A 25,059-nucleotide genomic window follows, 5' to 3' on the forward strand; every position below is an offset into this window, starting at 1 on the left:
CAATTTTTACTACTCAAAACTAAAAGAGCACACAGGGTACATTACATAAACGATTCCCTTTTCTTCCACAACCATATCCCAAGCAACGGTCGCTACTTTCTCACCCTTAAGATTTTGACGCGCAAGCTGTAAATAGCCTCCGGAATGAATCACTTCCCGTTCTCGAACGACGAGAACTCCGTCATGAGCGGTAAAGTGACGACGTGTATGCGCTCTGTCTCCCCCACACTGTTCATGATCCTAATGTTACTTTTATGATTTCCCAATCCGGGCGAGAAGAGGACGAATGCCCGTCATTGCAACCGTGCCAGAGCGAGACAGCATCCGCCCTTTTCTCCCTCCCAAGTGGAGTGTGCACTCTCTAGTTGCCCGTATCCAACATAATTTTCTGTGGTTTCCCTTTTGTATTCTTTGGCTGTCACCATCATCATCGTCGTCATTGACACTCTCTTCTTCCACGGTGTCCAGCCTGCACCGCACACAGACTGTCGTTGAAAGAAAACTCGTTCTGAGGTTTGTCAGCTGCTACGGGGGCACTCACCACCCATACCGTAGGAAGGGATCGGGTGCGACGGGTGTCTTTTTCGGTGGGATGGGTTTGGGTGAGAACCCTTTGCGCTCACTTCCAGTGAGTGCTTACAGGCAACGATCAGAACAGTTAGTGGGAGGCGAATGAGTGGGTGAAAGCAAACATGAAAACAAAATGGTAGCAGCGGTCGCGATGCACTCGCGTCACTCACGAGTATCGGTGAGCGATAGCAATCTGTTTTTGATTTTTTCGTTTTGTGCTGTTGTTCGTTGCTCTCAGTTGACACGCACACCAGTGTGCAGCGAACGACGGTGGGAAGAGAAAGAGAGCGAGAGTGGAAAATGCATGCAACTGGTTGCTGTTGGGAGGCGTGGCTTAGAATTCGAAACTGGTTATTGTTTTGCTCCGGATTGCTTCATTATCGCTGCATTCGTAGGGCTAGGGTGTTGCTCTGATCGGAGTCGGAGCCACAGAACCGGCTCAGTTCTCTTTTGATCTTGTGGTTCGTTGCGTGCGTGCGGTGCTTCGCTACAACTGTATTGGTCGTTTGGTGCATGTTTGTGGACGGGTGAGGAGTGCCAGAGGGAAGCCGAGAAGCCAATGTGTGGCCGTCGAAACCAGTTGGCAGGCAGCTCGAGCGATAGTTGAAGTTTAGTTTCGTACTGTTCGCCTGAAGGCTCGTACCTCTGCATATCGGTCGGTGTATCGTGCGTTGCGTTTCGTAGCAAGTGGAGAGAGAGTGAGTTGCAAGTCTTGCCATTAGAACCCGGGTTGTGGTTGATACACAATTTCTTTCTGGAAGGGCCGTCGTGCATTTAGCGATTGATGATAGTGCATTGAAGTGTAAGGCAAACATTGTGTGTTGAACGGGTGCACTTTTTGAATCAGCCGTCGGTATTTGAGACTAAGTTCGTTAGTAGTGAATCTTCGAGACATGATGCAGGATTCTCGGTGAAAGTAGAACAGATCCTCAAGAAAACTCGTTTGAAACGACTGCGTGTGATTTCTGTGCTGGGTGAAGCTTCGGAAAATTGCCAAAATTGAGAGAATAAAACGAAAACGTGAATCCTCTAGTGAGTTAAGTGGTGGCAGTAGCAGTAGCACTAGTAACGGTAGTAGCAACGGCTGTATCGGTAATAGCGGTTTCGCGACAAGTACGGCACTAGCGTCGGCTGCGTCGGCGTTTGCAGCAGCGGAAGCACATCACCGGAGGAAGCAGCTGGCCCACCAGGAAAGGATGTTGCTGGACACTCAGAACAACAATAACAATAGTAGCGGTGGCATTGGTGGGCAGCACCACGGTGGTTCCGGTATGACGACCACCAACAGTAGAAATGTGGCCGCTTCGGCTGCGGCCCTACAGGCGGCGGCTGCGGCAGCCCTAACGGCGGCCAAGGGCGCTACGGACTTTTCGATTGCGGCAATCATGGCACTGCGGGAGGGCTCCGCAAGCCGGAGCCCTCTGGAAGCAGTTTTCGTAAGTGGCAAGTTTGTTTTCGATTCCCTATTACGAAAACTAGTGAGTAAGGTGTTTGGTTAGTTTGTAAGGTGGTGGTAGATTGATGTAGGTAAGTGAGGATCAGGGGAATCAACAATAAGCTCGAGGAGTCCTCTGTTTCGCCAAACCGAAAATAAAGTGCTAATCTAAAGCTAACTTGTAAGCTATGCGCTAGCACTATATAACCTGGATTGAGCGTTAAGGGCTTGATAGTTATTTGGGTAGCTATATATTCAATCTATTAGTGGTTGCTTTGTGCAAATTGATCAATATGTTTTGGGCAGCGCATTACTTGTAAAGAGTTGAATATAATCAATCTATACGGCCTTCTCGGCCTTCTGTGTCTAGCAATAAGCGCAAATTGAATATTTCGTTTGTGTTTATCTTTATAACAAGACGATTTCATTTGCAACATTGATTTGCAAGTGTTTCAACATTTATATTTTATGTTGTTTATTACTCGTTCTTTATTTTATATTTCTTTATTTAGAATTCTCTGTAGCTAGCTCAACAGCTAGTTCAGGTTAATACAGCATATAACATGATTGGCCTGCAAATTTGATTGATGATCAAAAGCTTGTTCTTCAGACAAAATTTTGATATTCGGTTGATAAATAAGAGGACACAGAATTTTTTTAAACTTGTCAAATGAGGCTTGAAAACTTCTTAATGTGATTTTCGGAAGTTACATTTTAACCTAGCAAAAAGCCTTGATGCTTAACTTCATCAAACTATTTTTTGGAACTGCTCTCATCGTAACAACAATATTTATGATAATTACCAGCACGGCTTACAGGCAGAAATCAATTATATTAAAAATTGGTGTTTTTCAATTCAGAAAATTGTTGTTTTGATTATTTTTGCACATATTTTCATATGATTTTCATAGAAGGATTGCTAAAACATTTAAATTTCCGCCTTGTTGAATCCTTAAGGAGGTTGTCAACTTTTTTTTCAACAAGGGAGTCAAATTACATGTCCCATTATTGTATTGCAATGCCTCTTGTCAACATTGTGAATATCAAATTTCGTATGCAGAGAATTGTGTACGTCGTGGTAGCTATCAATGCATTTTTTGTATCCCAATCAGCTCTGTGAATCAACTATCTATTAGTTGGAAAGTGATACGACTGAGAATTGTTTTAATGATTAATTTGAAATATAACAGGGATGTGATCAGAATCAAAGTCAGTGAGAGTTACCAGTTAGCTACAAAACTCGGGCGATCATGATCATATCAATCGTTTCAAGAAGTTTTGCTGGATTTTATAATACGCAAGAAATCCATCCGACATTCGATCATTCCTCCACCTTTACAAAGTTTTTTTGACGTTGGATAACGTCTTACGGCAACATACTGGGGTACAATTTCGAAAAACGAAAATCGCTCGCGTCACGAAAAGTGGTTAGATTTTGACTGTTAATAACTTACTGACGCTGGGATAGATTTTCATGGTTCTTGCACCAATCGATTGAACATTTTTCTACGAATCGACTCCAATAATGGAAACTATTGATTTACATAACTAAACTATTGAAAAATGGGTAAATATCAAGCCATGTCTTATTTTCAACAGAAAACTACATTTTTCTTGCTGTTATAAGGTTTTGAAGTTTACATGTATACGGCGAAACACGTGTCAAATATACACACGCTTGTTCAGATCTACTCAAAAGTGAGTAGAATTCGACTTACTTCGGAACAAAGTGGAACTGCTAAAATTGTTACTCACTTTAGAGTAACATTGTCAAATGTCAATATTAGAGTAACACATACTCACTTCGTTTGATCTGAAATTTGCGCAAGTGAGTAGATGTTACTCACTTCAAAATTAATATTTTTAAAATAAATTTATAGTTTGATTTATAAAATCAGAAAATATATACAAAAAGCATAACATCTATTTTATTATCTCGTACATAAATATCTGAATAGTACATGACACTACAAGTAATGATGTTGTTATATTTGTGTCCAAATTTTTGCTGCTCTGGAATGGATCCCCATAGGTTATAAATCTGGGGCCTTTCTTAGCCGAGTGGTTAGAGTCCGCGGCTACAAATGCTGAAGATGTCTGGTTTCGATTCCCGGTCGATCCATCTTCGAACTTTTCGTAATGCAAATTTCCTTGACTTCCCTGGGCACTATCGCGTACCAACCAGCCACGCGATTTACGAATGTGAAAATGACAACTTTGGAATAGAAAGCTCTCAGTTAATAACTGTGGAAGTGCTCATAAGAACACTAAGCTGAGAAGCAGGCTTTGTCCCAGTGTGGACGTCATGTCAAAAAGAAGAAGAAGAAGAAGAAGAAGAAGGTTATAAATATCTTGGGGATTGAGGGAAGTCATGAAGGATGTAGTTTGAAAATATGTTTGACCGAGCCTGTAGCATTTCCGTTATAGACTGTAAAGAATTGATAATTGGTTCAATAAAAAAGTACGACAGTAAAACTGTATCTCAACTTTTTTCTTGCGGTTGTTCAATCAAAACCAGGAATTAGTTATTTTTACAAACTCCGACCTCGCTCCACTTGATATCAGGATAAAATTTAGTGATTCCCAAAGTGGGCGAATTCGCCCCCCGGGGGGCGATTTTCAGGTGCAAGGGGGCGAAAATTTATAAAACTGAATTTGGGGGGCGAAAATGTTAGAAAGGGGGCGAAAATTATGGTATGACAGCAATTGAAAAACAATAATTAATTCAAAGTTTGTATGAGACACTCATATTTCAATGAAAGCATCTACATCTGAAAAAAAAATTAACTCCTAACTATTTCATCTGTTCTTGTGTGTACCTCTAAACGCGCTTGATTTTTAATTATGATAGACAAATTTGGCGATTTTAATTGAGATCTGAATGGTTTTGACTAATATAACATTTAAAGTATTTTGAAAGAAAAAAATATGTGAGAATATGAATATGAATACGATAATTGGATTTCGGCTTTCAGTCACGAATTAAGCGTTGATTATTTTAAATCATTGCCAACGTTTCGATCCAGTTGTTGGGATCTTCTTCAGGGCTCGATATGAATCAACTTGTCGTTTATTCGTGTAGCGCACACGGTGTTTGTCTCGATTGGGTATCGCACGGGTCTTATTCATCACCAGCACCCTATATCGGATGGTGGGTGGGTGGTACGGAACAAGAACTTTACACCAGAAAATTTGGCGAAATACAACACTGTGCCTGTTGTCTATTGCCGTCTGCTAATCTGCCGAAATTCAATTATCATCATCAAAGTCCAGTCAATTTTAATGTAATGTTTGGTAGCTTTTTGGCGATCTTTGGAATAGGGCAGATTTAGTTTTTATTGCTTCTCACGCATTTGTTTCACTACTCATTTTGATATTTTGTTTTTAAAAATAGGCCTTGGTGTCATAAAAGTGCATGGATCAAAGCCTGAAAAATGAAATTTGCGCTGAATGTTATATTTCGGTAAATGGAAAGTTGAAGAATAGTCTGAGTTTACTTATATTTTTTATACAATGTGTAATTTTTATATTTGCGATATTTTTTGCAAATTTGTAAAAAATCTTTTCGAAATTTATGAATTTAAAATCAGAACAGAATTTAGATTGGGCTGTTTCCAGAACTGCCGAAAATGTATTAAAAAAATTCTTAAATGTATTTCTACAACTAAATAAACTTTTAAAAGAAGACAAAAAAGCAAAGTGAACTACAATTGTTTCGTTGATCGAACAGTAGCCAAAATAATAGATTTATTGATACGAAAACAATTGATGCATAATAAAGATATTGCACAACTCTTTTATGGATGTACAAGTAGAAGACATTCTCTTTGGGGTATTTTAAATGATGTATTATGATTGACTACTACACCCTTTAAATTTGACCAATTTTCGGTACACTTCTTCTTTCTGGCGTTACGTCCCAACTGGGACAAAGCCTGCTTCTCAGATTAGTGTTCTTATGAGCACTTCCACAGTTATTAACTGAGAGCTTTATTTGCCGATTGACCATTTTTGCATGTGTATATCGTGTGGCAGGTACGATGATACTCTATGCCCTGGGAATCGAGAAAATTTGCATTACGAAAAGATCCTCGACCAGCGGGATTCGAACCCACGACCCTCAGCATGGTCATGCTGAATAGCTGCGCGTTTACCGCTACGGCTATCTGGGCCCCAGCGGTACACTTATGATGAGATTTTGATAAATACTCCAACGTAAGTTTACTACTTAATACAAATGATTAAAGTTTGTATCAGGGGGGCGATTCCAAAAAATATTGGTCTAAAGGGGGCGAAAGTCAAAAAAGTTTGGAAAACACTGGAATAAATGATACAATTAACCATCTATATTCACAACTTGCATGATTCGTTTTTAAGCACTTGGTGAATCAAGAACTTTTTTACATCAAACGGGAGCTTTTGATCCACATTTTAAAGGAAAAATATAAAAGTGTTGTAAACATACGGTTTTGATTTGTATTTTGTCAACGACGTGATGCTAGTGCTACTAAAGGAACACAAATTAGAAATAGTGCTACTATAGGCGCATGTGTTCCTTTAGTGGCACAAGCGATAATAAGTACAAACATATGAGTTTTCGTAGTTTTCGTATTTTTCTTACAAAACCAAGATAAAAAGCTTTCATATGATGTAAAAATAAGATAACGTTATCCAACGTCAACTTGGCGGTTGTATCTTGGAAACAACCTCTTACTTTTTTTTCTTTTACTTCATTTCAAAATGTCTGCTGCTGTTGTACGAACTTAAGAATAGATTTTTTTTAAACTATAGCTAGAAAAATTGACAGATTTGTAAACAAATTTCTCCAATACGCCAACAGCTCATTTAACAGTTAGATTTTATATGAATTGAAAAAAAAAACTAGATAGTAAAAAAATGGTGAATGTGACACAAGGTTCAAATGATCTAACAAAAACAAAGTAACTTATCATGTTGTCATACAATTTATGTGGGAAACGATAGGAACTACCTAGTGCTTTATCGCGAGCTTATAGTATGGAAATTTTAAGCGATGTACACGGTAAAAAAGTAAAAAAGGGGATTCATTTTAAACAGTTTTAGAAAACAGGTTGTAATTATTTTTAATTAACTTTGTCAAAACTGTATGAAAGTTACTTAGATCGGTTTGAAAAAGCAATCAAGAATTATTTAACAATATGTTTAAAAATATCTTTTAAGCAAAAGCTTTTCAGAGTTATTCATTTTGAAACATAAAAAACAAATTGATTTTCTCTTACATTTTTGTATATTTTTTCAAAAATTGCATTTCATTGAGCGATTGCCGCAGAATCTTGCAAGTAAGTTATAAATTATACAGCGTAACAAAAACGACATTTTTGCGTGTCTCAAGGATCAAATTATGTGTCTCTAGTAGATTTGGAGTTGCTGAATCTGATGCCATTCTCAGAAATGTTCCAGCACGTCACAATTTTTAGCTACAGGTCGCAAAAGTTGTATAAAACACTGGTTTAATTGATGTTTACATGAAATTTTAAGTACAATTTATCTAAGTTTTTTGTAATCTAATCCACCCAACATGCAAAATAGAATTTGGATTTTCATTTCAGATATAATTTAATTGTAATTGCACGATTAAATTTCAGTTAAACCGATTTTTTCAACATGCTTGCAGTCTCCATCGAAAATTCTTCGTTTCTCTTATATGGCAAAATACAATAATATTCTAAACCATCAATAAATAACTTTTCCGCATCGAAAGTATAATAAACTTTGATGAAAAGTATTGTTATTCACATAAATTTTGAATTCTATGGCAAATTAAGCCAATAAATTTCCGTACAAGCTGGCAAACTTGCATGCAAGTTGGCTGAAATAGTCAATTTTTACATTTTCAACAGTCAATATCTCAAAAACTATAAATAAAAAACATGCTATGATATTTCTGAAAACGGCAATGGATTCAGCAACCCTTAATTAAGTGAATAGCGGTATTTTGGTGCTGGAGACAAAAACGTGTTCCGCAGTGTTATATTCATTCATTCATCATTTCAAATATTAAAATAACCAAAACGGCCGCTATGGAAAGCATAGATATGTCGAATTCGTTTTTGAACCTAGGTTGGAACTGGCGCAACCCGTTCTGAATCACAGTTTCAACCCCAACCCGATTCAGGTTCGACCGAACTACAATTTGTATGACATTGGTTTGTTTATGTGTTGATCACCGACCCAGTTCCTAAAAACGAAAACGACAATAGTCTCACCGTAGCCTTGTGTGTTTGACAGAACAGCAATGCTGTCAAAATGTAAGATCCCATATACAGAGCGGCCTTTGTTTTCATGCAGTGAGCACTGACAAGAATTACCTTCAATGATCCATTGAAATTGATGAATGGTAATGATGATAGATGTAAGAAATACCTACCAACTACAATTTCATAAAGAAAACAAAGAATCGATTTCTCAGAACTAAATTTAAATAAATGATTCTTGCCGAATGTAATAATACATGTTTTTTTTTATTTCGGCATAAGTTTAGTAAATTCAAAGTTAAAAAAATTTCAAAACCTCAATTGTTTAAAATATTATAACAATATATACGACAACAACGAATTTCCACCAGATCACCAGGATTTGCTTCTGGGATAGGTTAATTGTAGAATAATATAAAAAGTACGTTTTTTTTGTATTACACATTGAATGAACCTAAAGCATTTGTAGGTTATAAAAATACATTTGTTTATCAAAAATACTGAAAAGTTTGAAAAGTTATAAATAACTGTTCCCATACAAAATGGTCGGGGTTTGAGGCTTGGATCTCGGCGTCTGGTATTTGGATTTACCTTAAATTGACATTGTAACTAAGATATGTATTGCTTAGCTGATAATTCACAGCTTTTCCAAATCAAACATTATTCAGTAAAATTTAATGTATTTCAATTAAATCTAAGTGAAAGTTAAGCCATTGTTTACATTATACGAAATGGAAGATAACTAAAAATTTGTGTTTGAAATATCACGAATTTTCTGTAGATTATTTCTTAACTGCAGTGAAAATTCCAAAAGCCGAGATTCATGCCTCGAAGCTTGACCATTTTCTGTCAAATACTGTAGGGCTAAGAAATAACGAAACTGTCCTGCCTTTTCTGAAAACCAAACGGAAGCATTGATGTTAGAAGCTTGTCAACTATTTTGATGTTGACATTCGAAGTATACAAAATCTTTCAGTTGGTTCAGCATTTTCCCAAACTTTACGACCTTCAGAGCATATGAATTCTCGGAAAAGCGATTCATCAGTTTTTAAAGATAGGTAACGAAGAAATCTTCATTTTCAGGCTTCTGGAGTGCCAAATCTGTAATATTGGATAATTCTGTTTCCGCAGGCAACGATTGCTATGGCGCTTGAGAGGAAAATAACCATAATTGTTTTCAAAATTTTCATAACCAGTCAAAATGGAAGCCATGCTCATCAAAATCGATCATTGCATTGCATTTGCTATCTGTAATGCAGTAATACATTTTCATGAGGGTTTCTTTCAATTTGAACGAAAAAACTTTTTTTTTCAATTTTGATTGTTGCTGATGATTGAATGATTGATCATTGAGCCTTAAAAGCATTCTCATTATTGAAAAACTTGAAAACATATCTAACAAAAAACACAGATGAAGATGGATTGAACGGTATCCCGGAAATGTATTTCAATCTTGTATAATTCATCACTATAATGCATCAATGTCAAAAACAAAATATACTTAAACTTTTTAACCTATTTTTTTAATCTAACATACCTTCTCAAATAGTAATACTTTCAAGATATCGAACTCTCCCCTGAACCAAATCCTGGTTGCGCTACTGTGAATAATAAAACATCAAATCATAGCAAAATTTGTTGTTGGTATGTTATCCTTCAAAATTACCGACAAAATTTTAAATATCAAAATATACAATCATGGTAATTTTTTTAATATAAACAAAATAACATGAAGTATCATAAGAATAACAAACTTTACCATCGAAGTAAAATTTATTGATGTATATTACTCTAAAAAAATCATTTGGATAACATCACATCTAATTTTGCCATCATGGGTGATTTGAAATACGAAATGAACCAGTATCAAGAAAGAGAAGAATGAAAAATTAAATAGTATTCATAAACAAACAAAAATGTTTGATTGTCGAAATTTGTTATTTGTTCATTTGATATGTAAGCTAAAAAAAAACAAAACTTAGTGCCATACACAAACACTAAATAATGTTTTATTACGCCATTGTAACAGAGTAATAAGAAAAAGAAAGGCAAAAATAAATCGTACAATAAAAAATATAACTATCAAATTTACTCTTTTCCGCGAAGAGCGCAATTAGATATTATTGTGTATTCAATACCACAATAATAACTTGTTTTGTTATTTCCTCTTGTCGATATTTTTGTCATTGGTTGTTATTACAATGACAAAATAAGATATTCTTTAGCTTTTATGCCATACAAACTGAGTTATTATTTTTTGGGATTAACATACTTATTTTAAACAAACCAGTTACAAATTCTCCTCTACCCGAGAATCGCAAAGGGGTGTAAGTGACATTTTGATGGTTTTTGTGGAATGGACATACCGTTTTGTCTCAAATTCCGAACAGACTCATATTCCGAACACTCGGTTTTTGTATGGCTATGTGGTTGAAATGTTTCGCTGAAATATGTCATCAAATTACTAGAAAATGGCAGTCAATTACAATTCATTTTGATCATCTTCAAATCTACTTTATACCTCGGGAGTAGTGATGATTCTCTAGTTCGAGGCCAGTATAACTAGCTTAGATAAATCCATTTGCGAAATTATTCATTCGAATGCGATTTATTCGTGCTGTTCGGAATTTGAATCAAGGTGTTCGGAATATGAGACAGATTGAACACAGTGTTCGGCATTTGAATCAAAATGATGTTCTATACTTTCACTTAAACTCAATACTGAACAATTTTAAATAAACCTTTTTATTGGCTCATCCAACTCCTAACAGTTGGACTTTGCGAAGAAATTCAAATTTTTACAAATACGAGCAAATTTATGCGCACCAGATACATTTGAAGTTGGCCTTAAGTGTTCGGAATATGAGTCAAAACGGTACACTAAGGCAAAAATACTTAGATTTTCCATAAACATTGACTAATGAATTAGTCAATATACGGCTTCATTAAACGCTTAACCATTTCTCATATGTGATCAAACGTTTCATAAGCGAGAGTTATGATTTATTCAAGTACCATTAGTTGAAACAATGTTCATACCAATCGCTAGAAGAACTGCCCCTCTTTCGAAGTTGGCTACAAGATAAGCGAGAATCTGATCACGTGTTGCCGAAACATGTAAATTTTTGAGCAAGCCTGAAGTAATGGGCAAATGCTATTATTAGAAATACGTAATTGTCATTGCACTGGTTAGAGAAATTCATAAAAAGACTCATAAAATAATGACTTCATAAAATTAGTAATGAAATTCATCTCCTACATCATAGGTAAAACTTACAAATTGTAACAACAATCGTTGTGGCGCCAAACCATATTTGTTTCTTAGGAAATAATTAAGTTTTTTTGCCTCAGTGTAGTTGCTTGAATACCAAAATGGTCTCTAATATAGCACCTCACTTTCCCCTTCACTTTCCGCTTCCTTCTACCATACTTCTCACAGCGCTTTCGAGAGTGATCACAGAAAAATGATTATTTGAAGTTACTAACTTAATCGTAGAGGGGTGGTTTCTTAACTAACAGCATTCCATAATGTGTGTTTTCACGATTTTTTAGTTTTTGAACGCAAACTCGTAGTTATTGCTGCGATTTGTGTTGTAAAATGCCATTCACTACCGAATCACTTCTTCTTCACGCACCGTGTTGTTGTTTGTTGGCTCTTCTGTGCCCGTTCTAAAACTCATTTTTAATTGTATTTTACACTCCAATTCAAAAATTGAATGCGTTACTTGAAACACTTTGATTTTTTCTCGCACCGTGCTCCTGGGAGCAATAATTAACTTATGTTCATAAATTTGTGCTTGAATAATAGCACCGGAACATGAATTCGCTGAGCCTGAAAGAAGCACACAATTCTCACTGATTGGAAGTGATGTCAGTTTTTATGATTAGAACTCAAATTGCTCGCATACGCTTGCTTCAACCACGTATTTCACAATTTCGAAACACTTAAAAGGTGCACACTATGACACAAGTGTTGCAAATTAACGGCAAAAATGAATATAGGATATTATACACTACAATTGACCGTACAATTGAAATACATACTGATGGAAACTTCTTCCGTTTGTGAGAAGCGAGAGAAGAGAGGAGAAAATTGTCAAAACAAGGTGAATAAAATCACGCATGGTGCTTATGATTTTCGTCAAAAACATATTTCCATCGTCTGTGCTCCGTCTTGTTGGGAGGCTCGAAAGGGTGCTTTAGTGGGTGGCAACATTACGTTTACGTACTCAATCAACTTTCACCTTAAGCATGCTCAGAAATTCTACTGTTTCTAACCTTTTTAGCAGCTGATTTTTCCATCCAACAGGAAAAATGCCATCATTCGTATTAGATTGACTTGGTATTTAGGCTCCCATATAATTTGTATGAAACGAAAGATTGATGCAAAAACTACAAACTTTGTCACTTATACCCCTTTGCTCATAACCCCCTCAAATATTAGTTTGTTTGGTAGCACAGGATGGAAGAGATCTTATAGAACGTACTTTTCATTGTAACAATACAATATTTTGCCATGGCCATGGTTTTGAGAGCTTGTGTCTTATGGGGTTGGGTGGCCTTTTTTTTTGTTAAAGTTTATTAAAAACTGAATCCTGAGGCCTTTAAGATTTTTTGAATAAGAAGTTCATTCCACTCGATAGAGGAAACTTACATCAATCATGGGGTTTTAGCAAAACAGAGCCGTTCCCAACCGCGGCTCTCCAGAATGAGCCGTTCATTCTAAATCATGTTTAAGTCTCCAGCGCTCCAGATATAAGTCAATTTTCTCATTCAACATGGGCGGATGTTTAAGACAAGGCTTGTGAAGAATATTGCTCCATCGTTGACTTTTTCAATGCCTTCTTGACAAAGATATTGTTCGTGTGAAAACTGAATGGAATGCTTGATAATTTTAAGAGATGTTTCTTATTCCTTTCTAGTAAGGAGAAAGTATTAGATAAAACTCAGGTCCAAAGCAAAAAACAGAGTTTAAACAAATTCAACAGTACAAGTAATGAATAACATTTTTGTTTCGTTTTCATTTCCCATATGAAAACTTCAAAAACATGCAATAATGATTTCCGCATGTTCAATGGGCCACACTGTATCGTTTTGCCTCGAATTCCAGACATGACTAATATTCCGAGCGATTTTCAAGAAAAACCACTCAAATTTCTACACAGGATGATCAATTCTTCTATGATTCAAGTCTTCTAAATTTAAAAGTTGTATGGATCAATTCTTACCTCTGGAATCGCCACAGTTCGGAATATGTCGGAATATGAGTCATGTACGGAATTTGAGACAAAAACAGAATTTACCTTTGTGAAGTTCAACATTATTCTAAGGTGACCTCCTGCGAGTGAACAATCGATCAAATCATCAGTACAATGCTATGTTTGGTTCTTTTGCTCTGTGTTTTTGGAAATTAGAAGTTTGACTTCGATTCATTAAAACAGCCCTTTCCTATGGAAAATAAGTCACTAATGTCAAACGTTTCATTACAAGTAACTGCCTTGTACAATGTTTTTATGAGTTAAAAACAACCGACCAAAACTCAAAATCTCCGGAAAGATTTTGACATTTTCCAATAAAAATAGTCACCGCCTCAAGCATCTGAAATGGTTCCAATTTATCATTCTTGGAGCTGCAGGCATGTGTTGTTTATAGAAGTAGTTGGCATTCAACCACGCAATCAGTAGTTAAGTACAGTAGCAACTCCAATCAGTAATCACATATATGCAGTGTTCGATGGCAAAGAAATTGCCACTGGTCGTCGTCGTCGTCGTCGTCAGATTTACTTATTAGAGGGCAACTTTTGCTGGGTCTCAGTAGTAACACCTACCCCTAATCGCATTGCTCACTGGAGGCACTACTTTTACCGTGGACAGGAGGCTATACTTATCCAGTCAACACACACCAACCGCGGGTAAAACCGGCAGCGACTTTGGCGCGTTGTCATCGTTCGTCGTTGTCGCTGAAGAAGTTGATTGAGACAGAAATTGGTTTGGTGGAAAATTTTGCCACCGCTATCGAAGTCCGCTGCTGCTCGAGTACCTCTCCGTGGCTTAGTCTGGCTGCAGGACATTCATTGCGAGCCGTCTGTTGCACAATGATATAGATTTATAAAATCATGGCAAAAAATCTTTTATTTTTTTTTGGCTTTATTTGTGTGAATTTTAACTCATCCGGCTAGTTTTTCATTCCGACAAAAATGTTCTAGTGTTTTAGAACAAGCCAAGAAGTACAACAATTTTCTTTTGATATTTGTATTTCAAATAAAACATGTTTTGAAGTTAGTGTTTGCCAGCTTCCTAGCAAACTGGACCACTGTGCGTCAATCTCTCCGAGTGTGACTAGCGGTGGATGTCACGCACGGGTCTCGAGGGGTGAGTTGCATAATCGCTAGTTTGCAGCCCGCAGTCCGCGCCCACCCCCTCTAAAGAACGACCATTTTGATTCGTGCCTCTACCTAGTGTTCTGCACTCGCTGCGGCACAGTCGGATAATTGAATTGTGAGTTCAACGCCGGGGACACTAACCACAGTAGTAACTCATGCTGGTGATGGTGATGGTGATAATCTATATTAAATTAATTTACAGAGCTGCAACAACGGTCACTCGTTCACTCCGGCGTACGAGACGTCGACGACGACAACGACGGCGAGTGACATACGCGTGAAGTGGCGACTGGGATTAGCACTCAGTGCTTGACGCGGTCGGTCACACGAGACGCGCGATACAGTTAGTCTGGAATCGCATATGTAGTCTGACAGACACTTGGGGCAATTGGTCGAAAGACATTAGGTCGAATTACATGTGGTCGAATGACATTACGTCCAAGGAACATATGGTCGAAATTTTTTCGACCAATATTAATAATATTAATAATTGAATATTTTTCGACCAAATGTCCATTCGAAGAATTGTCTGTTCGACTAAACGTTCTTTTGACTAAACAGCATTCGACCAAAGTGCGAGATATGGCACCGGAAGGGGGGACTGATTTGTTGAGCGCAGTTTGAATTCGAATTTAAAATATCCAGCTCATAAATGTTAATCAGCGCATGGTTTATTTTGGCTTCAAATAAAATACCAAACCGTTAAATTTGCGCTAAATCAACTCAACGCTGAAACGCTCCATGCGAGTTTGCTTGGTTGTCGTCATGGCGACGCGACGCGGTTGGTTAACCAAACCGATCAAAGGCGGCGGCTGTGCCGCGCTAATCAGCATACAATGAGACATTGCCACGTTGGTCTATTCCTATTGGAAGGAACGGAGGCTTCGTTATCGCTTCTTCCTCTGTCACGTTGGACCCAGAACTCGTTGAGACGAGCAGCATTAATCCGTCTGAAGGAAACGCCCCCAAGCAAGCGTGAAGATGATAATGATAACTAATTAAGACCAATCACAGCTAGCTGAGGTTCTCAAGCACTGGGGACGACGGTGCTTGGGAATCCTTCATCGCCTACTGTGTGGAACTGAGCTGTCACACGGTGATAACGGATTACTTTGGATGAGCGCTTTCCATTGATTAGGGAATGATAATTCGCTTAATTTTTCTCTTATTCGAGGGCGTATCAATTCACTAATTAGATGAAGTTGAATCACAGACAAACAGACGTAGCTCTAGGGTTTGATTCGTCGCACATCAAAATACCGCCTAATTTTAATATCTGGTAAAGTGCCACAGGCTCACTCGTGGCGCTTGTATTGCTTTTGTTCGAGTTTGACGTTTGCGCACCACTGCCGTAAGGCAAAAAATAGTATATATAGCTTATAGGGCGTTGATGTTCGTCGTAGTATGTTTTAAATTGATAATGATTCTAACTGTAATGAATGTTTGTCTGTGGCTGAACCGTTGAATAGTTTTTTGTCGTCAAGAAATCGGGAAAATAATTCATTTTGCAGTGTTTCATCTATGATGACGTTGAATAATTATAAAACTTGATTGCGTTGTTGTTAGCTTCATTCAATTGAGATTTTTTTAAGTAGTTGCTATTCAAAAAAGTTCAGAATGATCCATACGTCCCGCAGCTATGACCATTTAACTATAGCTAATGGACGACATCGAAGGAAGTGGCCATATATAAAAATTAACAAAACTTAATAATAGGACACATCAAATTACGCTCTTTTGATCACATTAGTAACAACCTGGGAGGGAGAAACCGATACAAAATTTCTGTACGTCTAGGTGAGCCGAGATTTCTGCTGTCACGAACTGTCACTGTCAGCCCAGATCTAAAGAGTGGACAAACATGAAAAAAGCGCGTAATTGATCAAAAAATATTTTTGCATTTCATCCATGTTGACAACGAATGGGTTGAAAAACAATTCCTGCACGTTCAAACAGCAATGTCACGATAGCACCTTTTATTTCGATTGAATGTAAGTATTGAAACACGCATCTTTCCAATATTTTCAAATAAAAATGAAAATAACATGCACAGAAAACTATGGCCCTTTTCCCATGTTTGTCCAGGAAGATCGGAAGTGCATATCAAAGAAAACTAGCGATTTCCCTCCAGCCTGCCTTGATTGTCGTTGGTGAACTGGAGTTATCTTGCAGTTTGGAAAAGTTTTGTTTCATATTTCGTGTGAAGTATCTGGGCCTCCCTGCCAGGTAACAACCTAGGAGAGAGGCACAGATACTACACACGAAATATGAAACAAAGTTGTTTCAAACTGCAAGATAACTCCAGCTTGCCAACAACAATCAAGGCAGACTTGACGAAAATTGCTAGTTTTCTTTTGTTGTGTACCTTCGGGCTTTTTGGACAAACATGGAAAAGTTTTTTATACATGTTCTTGTGACATTACTTTTGAATAAGAAGGAATTGATTCTCATTCGATTTTTGTCACCTTAGATGAAATGCAAAAATATGTTTTGATCAATTCCGCGCTTTTATCACATCTGTCCATTGTTAAAGATCCGGGTTCACAGTGACAGTTCGTGACAGCAGAATTTCGGCTCACCTTGATGCACATAAATTTCGTAACGGTTTCTCCCTCCCAGGTGAAAATTGATGGTGATCTTTTAGTTACATGCACGCAAAATGATTTATGAGAAAAGTATGCGTTGCTTAAATTCATCTTAATATTCGCAAGAATTTTATTATCTAGTTATAGGTAAATAAGCATGAAAGTTTGTTTCACTACCAAAACTGTGAACATTCGTAGATTTTCAAAGTGGTAATGAAATTGTGTTTCACTTAGAAAACTTGTCCTCATTCAAGCAGGTTATAATGAACGAATATTGTTTTCATCATCAAACTTCCAAAATTGCATAAAATTCCTTGAGCTAGCTCTAAAAGTTCAGCAGTTATTAAATTAACAACACACTTCTAAGTACATGCTTAACATATGTTATACTCAAACGATACCTACGATGCGAGGATTTTTACCCTCAGCAGTTGAATCATTTCATAAGTCAGTGCATTTGATTCGCCCATTGCCACGTCAAGTTAATAACTTCAATTACTTTCAACATGATCGCTTTGCTTGCCCTCTCAATTTTAATTAAAAAAGTAAGAGGTTGTTTCCAAGATACAACCGCCAAGTTGACGTTGGATAACGTTATCTTATTTTTACATCATATGAAAGCTTTTTATCTTGGTTTTGTAAGAAAAATACGAAAACTACGAAAACTCATATGTTTGTACTTATTATCGCTTGTGCCACTAAAGGAACACATGCGCCTATAGTAGCACTATTTCTAATTTGTGTTCCTTTAGTAGCACTAGCATCACGTCGTTGACAAAATACAAATCAAAACCGTATGTTTACAACACTTTTATATTTTTCCTTTAAAATGTGGATCAAAAGCTCCCGTTTGATGTAAAAAAGTTCTTGATTCACCAAGTGCTTAAAAACGAATCATGCAAGTTGTGAATATAGATGGTTAATTGTATCATTTATTCCAGTGTTTTCCAAACTTTTTTGACTTTCGCCCCCTTTAGACCAATATTTTTTAGAATCGCCCCCCTGATACAAACTTTAATCATTTGTATTAAGTAGTAAACTTACGTTGGAGTATTTATCAAAATCTCATCATAAGTGTACCGCTGGGGCCCAGATAGCCGTAGCGGTAAACGCGCAGCTATTCAGCATGACCATGCTGAGGGTCGTGGGTTCGAATCCCGCTGGTCGAGGATCTTTTCGTAATGCAAATTTTCTCGATTCCCAGGGCATAGAGTATCATCGTACCTGCCACACGATATACACATGCAAAAATGGTCAATCGGCAAATAAAGCTCTCAGTTAATAACTGTGGAAGTGCTCATAAGAACACTAATCTGAGAAGCAGGCTTTGTCCCAGTTGGGACGTAACGCCAGAAAGAAGAAGTGTACCGAAAATTGGTCAAATTTAAAGGGTGTAGTAGTCAATCATAATACATCATTTAAAATACCCCAAAGAGAATGTCTTCTACTTGTACATCCATAAAAGAGTTGTGCAATATCTTTATTATGCATCAATTGTTTTCGTATCAATAAATCTATTATTTTGGCTACTGTTCGATCAACGAAACAATTGTAGTTCACTTTGCTTTTTTGTCTTCTTTTAAAAGTTTATTTAGTTGTAGAAATACATTTAAGAATTTTTTTAATACATTTTCGGCAGTTCTGGAAACAGCCCAATCTAAATTCTGTTCTGATTTTAAATTCATAAATTTCGAAAAGATTTTTTACAAATTTGCAAAAAATATCGCAAATATAAAAATTACACATTGTATAAAAAATATAAGTAAACTCAGACTATTCTTCAACTTTCCATTTACCGAAATATAACATTCAGCGCAAATTTCATTTTTCAGGCTTTGATCCATGCACTTTTATGACACCAAGGCCTATTTTTAAAAACAAAATATCAAAATGAGTAGTGAAACAAATGCGTGAGAAGCAATAAAAACTAAATCTGCCCTATTCCAAAGATCGCCAAAAAGCTACCAAACATTACATTAAAATTGACTGGACTTTGATGATGATAATTGAATTTCGGCAGATTAGCAGACGGCAATAGACAACAGGCACAGTGTTGTATTTCGCCAAATTTTCTGGTGTAAAGTTCTTGTTCCGTACCACCCACCCACCATCCGATATAGGGTGCTGGTGATGAATAAGACCCGTGCGATACCCAATCGAGACAAACACCGTGTGCGCTACACGAATAAACGACAAGTTGATTCATATCGAGCCCTGAAGAAGATCCCAACAACTGGATCGAAACGTTGGCAATGATTTAAAATAATCAACGCTTAATTCGTGACTGAAAGCCGAAATCCAATTATCGTATTCATATTCATATTCTCACATATTTTTTTCTTTCAAAATACTTTAAATGTTATATTAGTCAAAACCATTCAGATCTCAATTAAAATCGCCAAATTTGTCTATCATAATTAAAAATCAAGCGCGTTTAGAGGTACACACAAGAACAGATGAAATAGTTAGGAGTTAATTTTTTTTTCAGATGTAGATGCTTTCATTGAAATATGAGTGTCTCATACAAACTTTGAATTAATTATTGTTTTTCAATTGCTGTCATACCATAATTTTCGCCCCCTTTCTAACATTTTCGCCCCCCAAATTCAGTTTTATAAATTTTCGCCCCCTTGCACCTGAAAATCGCCCCCCGGGGGCGAATTCGCCCACTTTGGGAATCACTAAATTTTATCCTGATATCAAGTGGAGCGAGGTCGGAGTTTGTAAAAATAACTAATTCCTGGTTTTGATTGAACAACCGCAAGAAAAAAGTTGAGATACAGTTTTACTGTCGTACTTTTTTATTGAACCAATTATCAATTCTTTACAGTCTATAACGGAAATGCTACAGGCTCGGTCAAACATATTTTCAAACTACATCCTTCATGACTTCCCTCAATCCCCAAGATATTTATAACCTTCTTCTTCTTCTTCTTCTTCTTCTTTTTGACATGACGTCCACACTGGGACAAAGCCTGCTTCTCAGCTTAGTGTTCTTATGAGCACTTCCACAGTTATTAACTGAGAGCTTTCTATTCCAAAGTTGTCATTTTCACATTCGTAAATCGCGTGGCTGGTTGGTACGCGATAGTGCCCAGGGAAGTCAAGGAAATTTGCATTACGAAAAGTTCGAAGATGGATCGACCGGGAATCGAAACCAGACATCTTCAGCATTTGTAGCCGCGGACTCTAACCACTCGGCTAAGAAAGGCCCCAGATTTATAACCTATGGGGATCCATTCCAGAGCAGCAAAAATTTGGACACAAATATAACAACATCATTACTTGTAGTGTCATGTACTATTCAGATATTTATGTACGAGATAATAAAATAGATGTTATGCTTTTTGTATATATTTTCTGATTTTATAAATCAAACTATAAATTTATTTTAAAAATATTAATTTTGAAGTGAGTAACATCTACTCACTTGCGCAAATTTCAGATCAAACGAAGTGAGTATGTGTTACTCTAATATTGACATTTGACAATGTTACTCTAAAGTGAGTAACAATTTTAGCAGTTCCACTTTGTTCCGAAGTAAGTCGAATTCTACTCACTTTTGAGTAGATCTGAACAAGCGTGTGTATATTTGACACGTGTTTCGCCGTATACATGTAAACTTCAAAACCTTATAACAGCAAGAAAAATGTAGTTTTCTGTTGAAAATAAGACATGGCTTGATATTTACCCATTTTTCAATAGTTTAGTTATGTAAATCAATAGTTTCCATTATTGGAGTCGATTCGTAGAAAAATGTTCAATCGATTGGTGCAAGAACCATGAAAATCTATCCCAGCGTCAGTAAGTTATTAACAGTCAAAATCTAACCACTTTTCGTGACGCGAGCGATTTTCGTTTTTCGAAATTGTACCCCAGTATGTTGCCGTAAGACGTTATCCAACGTCAAAAGTTGATCACTTTTACTTAACTATTTACAGCATTTAATGTTTCTATCAATTGTTCAAAAACTTTTCCGCCCACCCAATGTCGAACAAGCAAACCACATTAAGCAAATTGAATATCTTCATTAATCAAATCGAACAAGTGTTAACCCGGCGCCAATAAATTAACTTTCAAGCAACTTGTAAATCACTGTTACAATACCAACAATGTATGGTTGCGTTTCACCGGGCATTTGAATGTGATTCCAACTTCAACACCACCACCAGCGGAGAGGCCCTTCGTGCTGGAACCGATTTTCAACACTTGATTAGGTGCTGAAGCACGCGCGTTCCAATAAAGTCATCGCAAATCATCGCTGCTCAATCGGGTCCTCGCTCTGTCAGCGGATTCGACCGGAACGAAGCGCGCAATGGAAATGGAATTGCGAAACGCACCCTGCTTCCAGCGTTCAACCTTCAATTTCGGCAGGTTGGCGCTCACAATCCAAGCGCAACTGTCTACGCCATGCAGTGGATCAATTCCCGACGCACACCTGTGCGTTTTCTTCGCGAAACGCCGACAGAAACTTGAATCCTCGACGACTCAAGCGCCGGAACCGCCCCAATCAGCCCGGCTGTTTGCAGACTGGAGCGGAAAAATACAATCCAACAAATCACTGGATCCAGTGTGTAAATAACTAGATGCAAAAAGGTGCCGCCGACGCCACCCATCATCAGTTTCACCTCATTAAAATGTACAATAGGGTGTCCCAGAAAAAAAAATCAATGGGTGAAAAGTCAACCCTAGAATAAAATATATGCTGATTTATATTGCATTTGAGTAAAACAAGTCAACATTTCAAAAAAATATTTTGAGGTTCCGCCAGATCAATTAAAAAAAATCGATTTTGATTGATTTTGTGGATACCGTCAAACGGGGTAACTTGCAACAATTTTCAACTTCAAAGCTATATGGACGAAAAAATTGAGAATTCAGATGAAACAAAAACCATCTGGTACCCTAATTGCTTCGTAAAGAATACCACGCGGTAATTATTTTATCCGTATTTAGTTTTCTGGAATCAGGAGAGACGAAAAATATGCATTTTTTATGCTACCCCTGATGTGGGGTAACATGCAACACAAAATGGTACCTGAAGTACACTATTAAAAATTTATCCTATATTGCGTTATTATGGCCATTCAATAATTGTCTACAGTAAAAGCATGATAATTATCAGAAACAGGCTGCTTTTCTCATAGAAAAATAATTATTATCGATTGTATTATGAGTATTGGATCAATTTGATTAAAATCTTCATTGGCATTGCATAGGGTGTCCACACTGGAAAATTCTAGCATATTATAAGTCTTGACAGTTATTGGAAAGCCATCAAAACGTTTTAATGCAACTTTTTTACAAATACAATGGTATTTTAGGCTTTACTACACATAACTTATTTTTTAGACATATTTAAATCAAAGCAACGTATAACATATTGATATGTAAAATTGGTTTGACATAACTTTCATCATATTTCATCTAGAGAGTTCCCAATGAGGGATCTGTAAGTTATTTTTGACGTTGGATAACGTCTTACGGCAACATACTGGGGTACAATTTCGAAAAACGAAAATCGCTCGCGTCACGAAAAGTGGTTAGATTTTGACTGTTAATAACTTACTGACGCTGGGATAGATTTTCATGGTTCTTGCACCAATCGATTGAACATTTTTCTACGAATCGACTCCAATAATGGAAACTATTGATTTACATAACTAAACTATTGAAAAATGGGTAAATATCAAGCCATGTCTTATTTTCAACAGAAAACTACATTTTTCTTGCTGTTATAAGGTTTTGAAGTTTACATGTATACGGCGAAACACGTGTCAAATATACACACGCTTGTTCAGATCTACTCAAAAGTGAGTAGAATTCGACTTACTTCGGAACAAAGTGGAACTGCTAAAATTGTTACTCACTTTAGAGTAACATTGTCAAATGTCAATATTAGAGTAACACATACTCACTTCGTTTGATCTGAAATTTGCGCAAGTGAGTAGATGTTACTCACTTCAAAATTAATATTTTTAAAATAAATTTATAGTTTGATTTATAAAATCAGAAAATATATACAAAAAGCATAACATCTATTTTATTATCTCGTACATAAATATCTGAATAGTACATGACACTACAAGTAATGATGTTGTTATATTTGTGTCCAAATTTTTGCTGCTCTGGAATGGATCCCCATAGGTTATAAATCTGGGGCCTTTCTTAGCCGAGTGGTTAGAGTCCGCGGCTACAAATGCTGAAGATGTCTGGTTTCGATTCCCGGTCGATCCATCTTCGAACTTTTCGTAATGCAAATTTCCTTGACTTCCCTGGGCACTATCGCGTACCAACCAGCCACGCGATTTACGAATGTGAAAATGACAACTTTGGAATAGAAAGCTCTCAGTTAATAACTGTGGAAGTGCTCATAAGAACACTAAGCTGAGAAGCAGGCTTTGTCCCAGTGTGGACGTCATGTCAAAAAGAAGAAGAAGAAGAAGAAGAAGAAGGTTATAAATATCTTGGGGATTGAGGGAAGTCATGAAGGATGTAGTTTGAAAATATGTTTGACCGAGCCTGTAGCATTTCCGTTATAGACTGTAAAGAATTGATAATTGGTTCAATAAAAAAGTACGACAGTAAAACTGTATCTCAACTTTTTTCTTGCGGTTGTTCAATCAAAACCAGGAATTAGTTATTTTTACAAACTCCGACCTCGCTCCACTTGATATCAGGATAAAATTTAGTGATTCCCAAAGTGGGCGAATTCGCCCCCCGGGGGGCGATTTTCAGGTGCAAGGGGGCGAAAATTTATAAAACTGAATTTGGGGGGCGAAAATGTTAGAAAGGGGGCGAAAATTATGGTATGACAGCAATTGAAAAACAATAATTAATTCAAAGTTTGTATGAGACACTCATATTTCAATGAAAGCATCTACATCTGAAAAAAAAATTAACTCCTAACTATTTCATCTGTTCTTGTGTGTACCTCTAAACGCGCTTGATTTTTAATTATGATAGACAAATTTGGCGATTTTAATTGAGATCTGAATGGTTTTGACTAATATAACATTTAAAGTATTTTGAAAGAAAAAAATATGTGAGAATATGAATATGAATACGATAATTGGATTTCGGCTTTCAGTCACGAATTAAGCGTTGATTATTTTAAATCATTGCCAACGTTTCGATCCAGTTGTTGGGATCTTCTTCAGGGCTCGATATGAATCAACTTGTCGTTTATTCGTGTAGCGCACACGGTGTTTGTCTCGATTGGGTATCGCACGGGTCTTATTCATCACCAGCACCCTATATCGGATGGTGGGTGGGTGGTACGGAACAAGAACTTTACACCAGAAAATTTGGCGAAATACAACACTGTGCCTGTTGTCTATTGCCGTCTGCTAATCTGCCGAAATTCAATTATCATCATCAAAGTCCAGTCAATTTTAATGTAATGTTTGGTAGCTTTTTGGCGATCTTTGGAATAGGGCAGATTTAGTTTTTATTGCTTCTCACGCATTTGTTTCACTACTCATTTTGATATTTTGTTTTTAAAAATAGGCCTTGGTGTCATAAAAGTGCATGGATCAAAGCCTGAAAAATGAAATTTGCGCTGAATGTTATATTTCGGTAAATGGAAAGTTGAAGAATAGTCTGAGTTTACTTATATTTTTTATACAATGTGTAATTTTTATATTTGCGATATTTTTTGCAAATTTGTAAAAAATCTTTTCGAAATTTATGAATTTAAAATCAGAACAGAATTTAGATTGGGCTGTTTCCAGAACTGCCGAAAATGTATTAAAAAAATTCTTAAATGTATTTCTACAACTAAATAAACTTTTAAAAGAAGACAAAAAAGCAAAGTGAACTACAATTGTTTCGTTGATCGAACAGTAGCCAAAA

General features: G+C 36.7%; 1 protein-coding gene across 8 annotated transcripts in view; it reads left to right on the forward strand.

Annotated features, from left to right (window-relative positions):
* The first annotated feature begins 960 nt into the window (after positions 1-960).
* The window catches only part of LOC5564419 (T-box protein H15), a 255,676-nt gene continuing 231,577 nt past the window's right edge, over positions 961-25,059 (forward strand). For 6 of the 8 annotated variants that reach the window (XM_021846185.1, XM_021846186.1, XM_021846188.1 and 3 more), the window contains exon 1: positions 961-2,013. In XM_021846185.1, coding sequence (XP_021701877.1) covers positions 1,767-2,013 — 247 coding nt within the window. In that variant the 5' untranslated portion in view covers positions 961-1,766. The remainder of the gene's footprint in view (positions 2,014-25,059) is intronic. The other 2 variants (XM_021846193.1, XM_021846192.1) reach the window with 1 other exon arrangement.

Source organism: Aedes aegypti, chromosome 2, assembly GCF_002204515.2.
Source record: "Aedes aegypti strain LVP_AGWG chromosome 2, AaegL5.0 Primary Assembly, whole genome shotgun sequence".
Classification (NCBI taxonomy): Eukaryota; Metazoa; Arthropoda; class Insecta; order Diptera; family Culicidae; genus Aedes; species Aedes aegypti.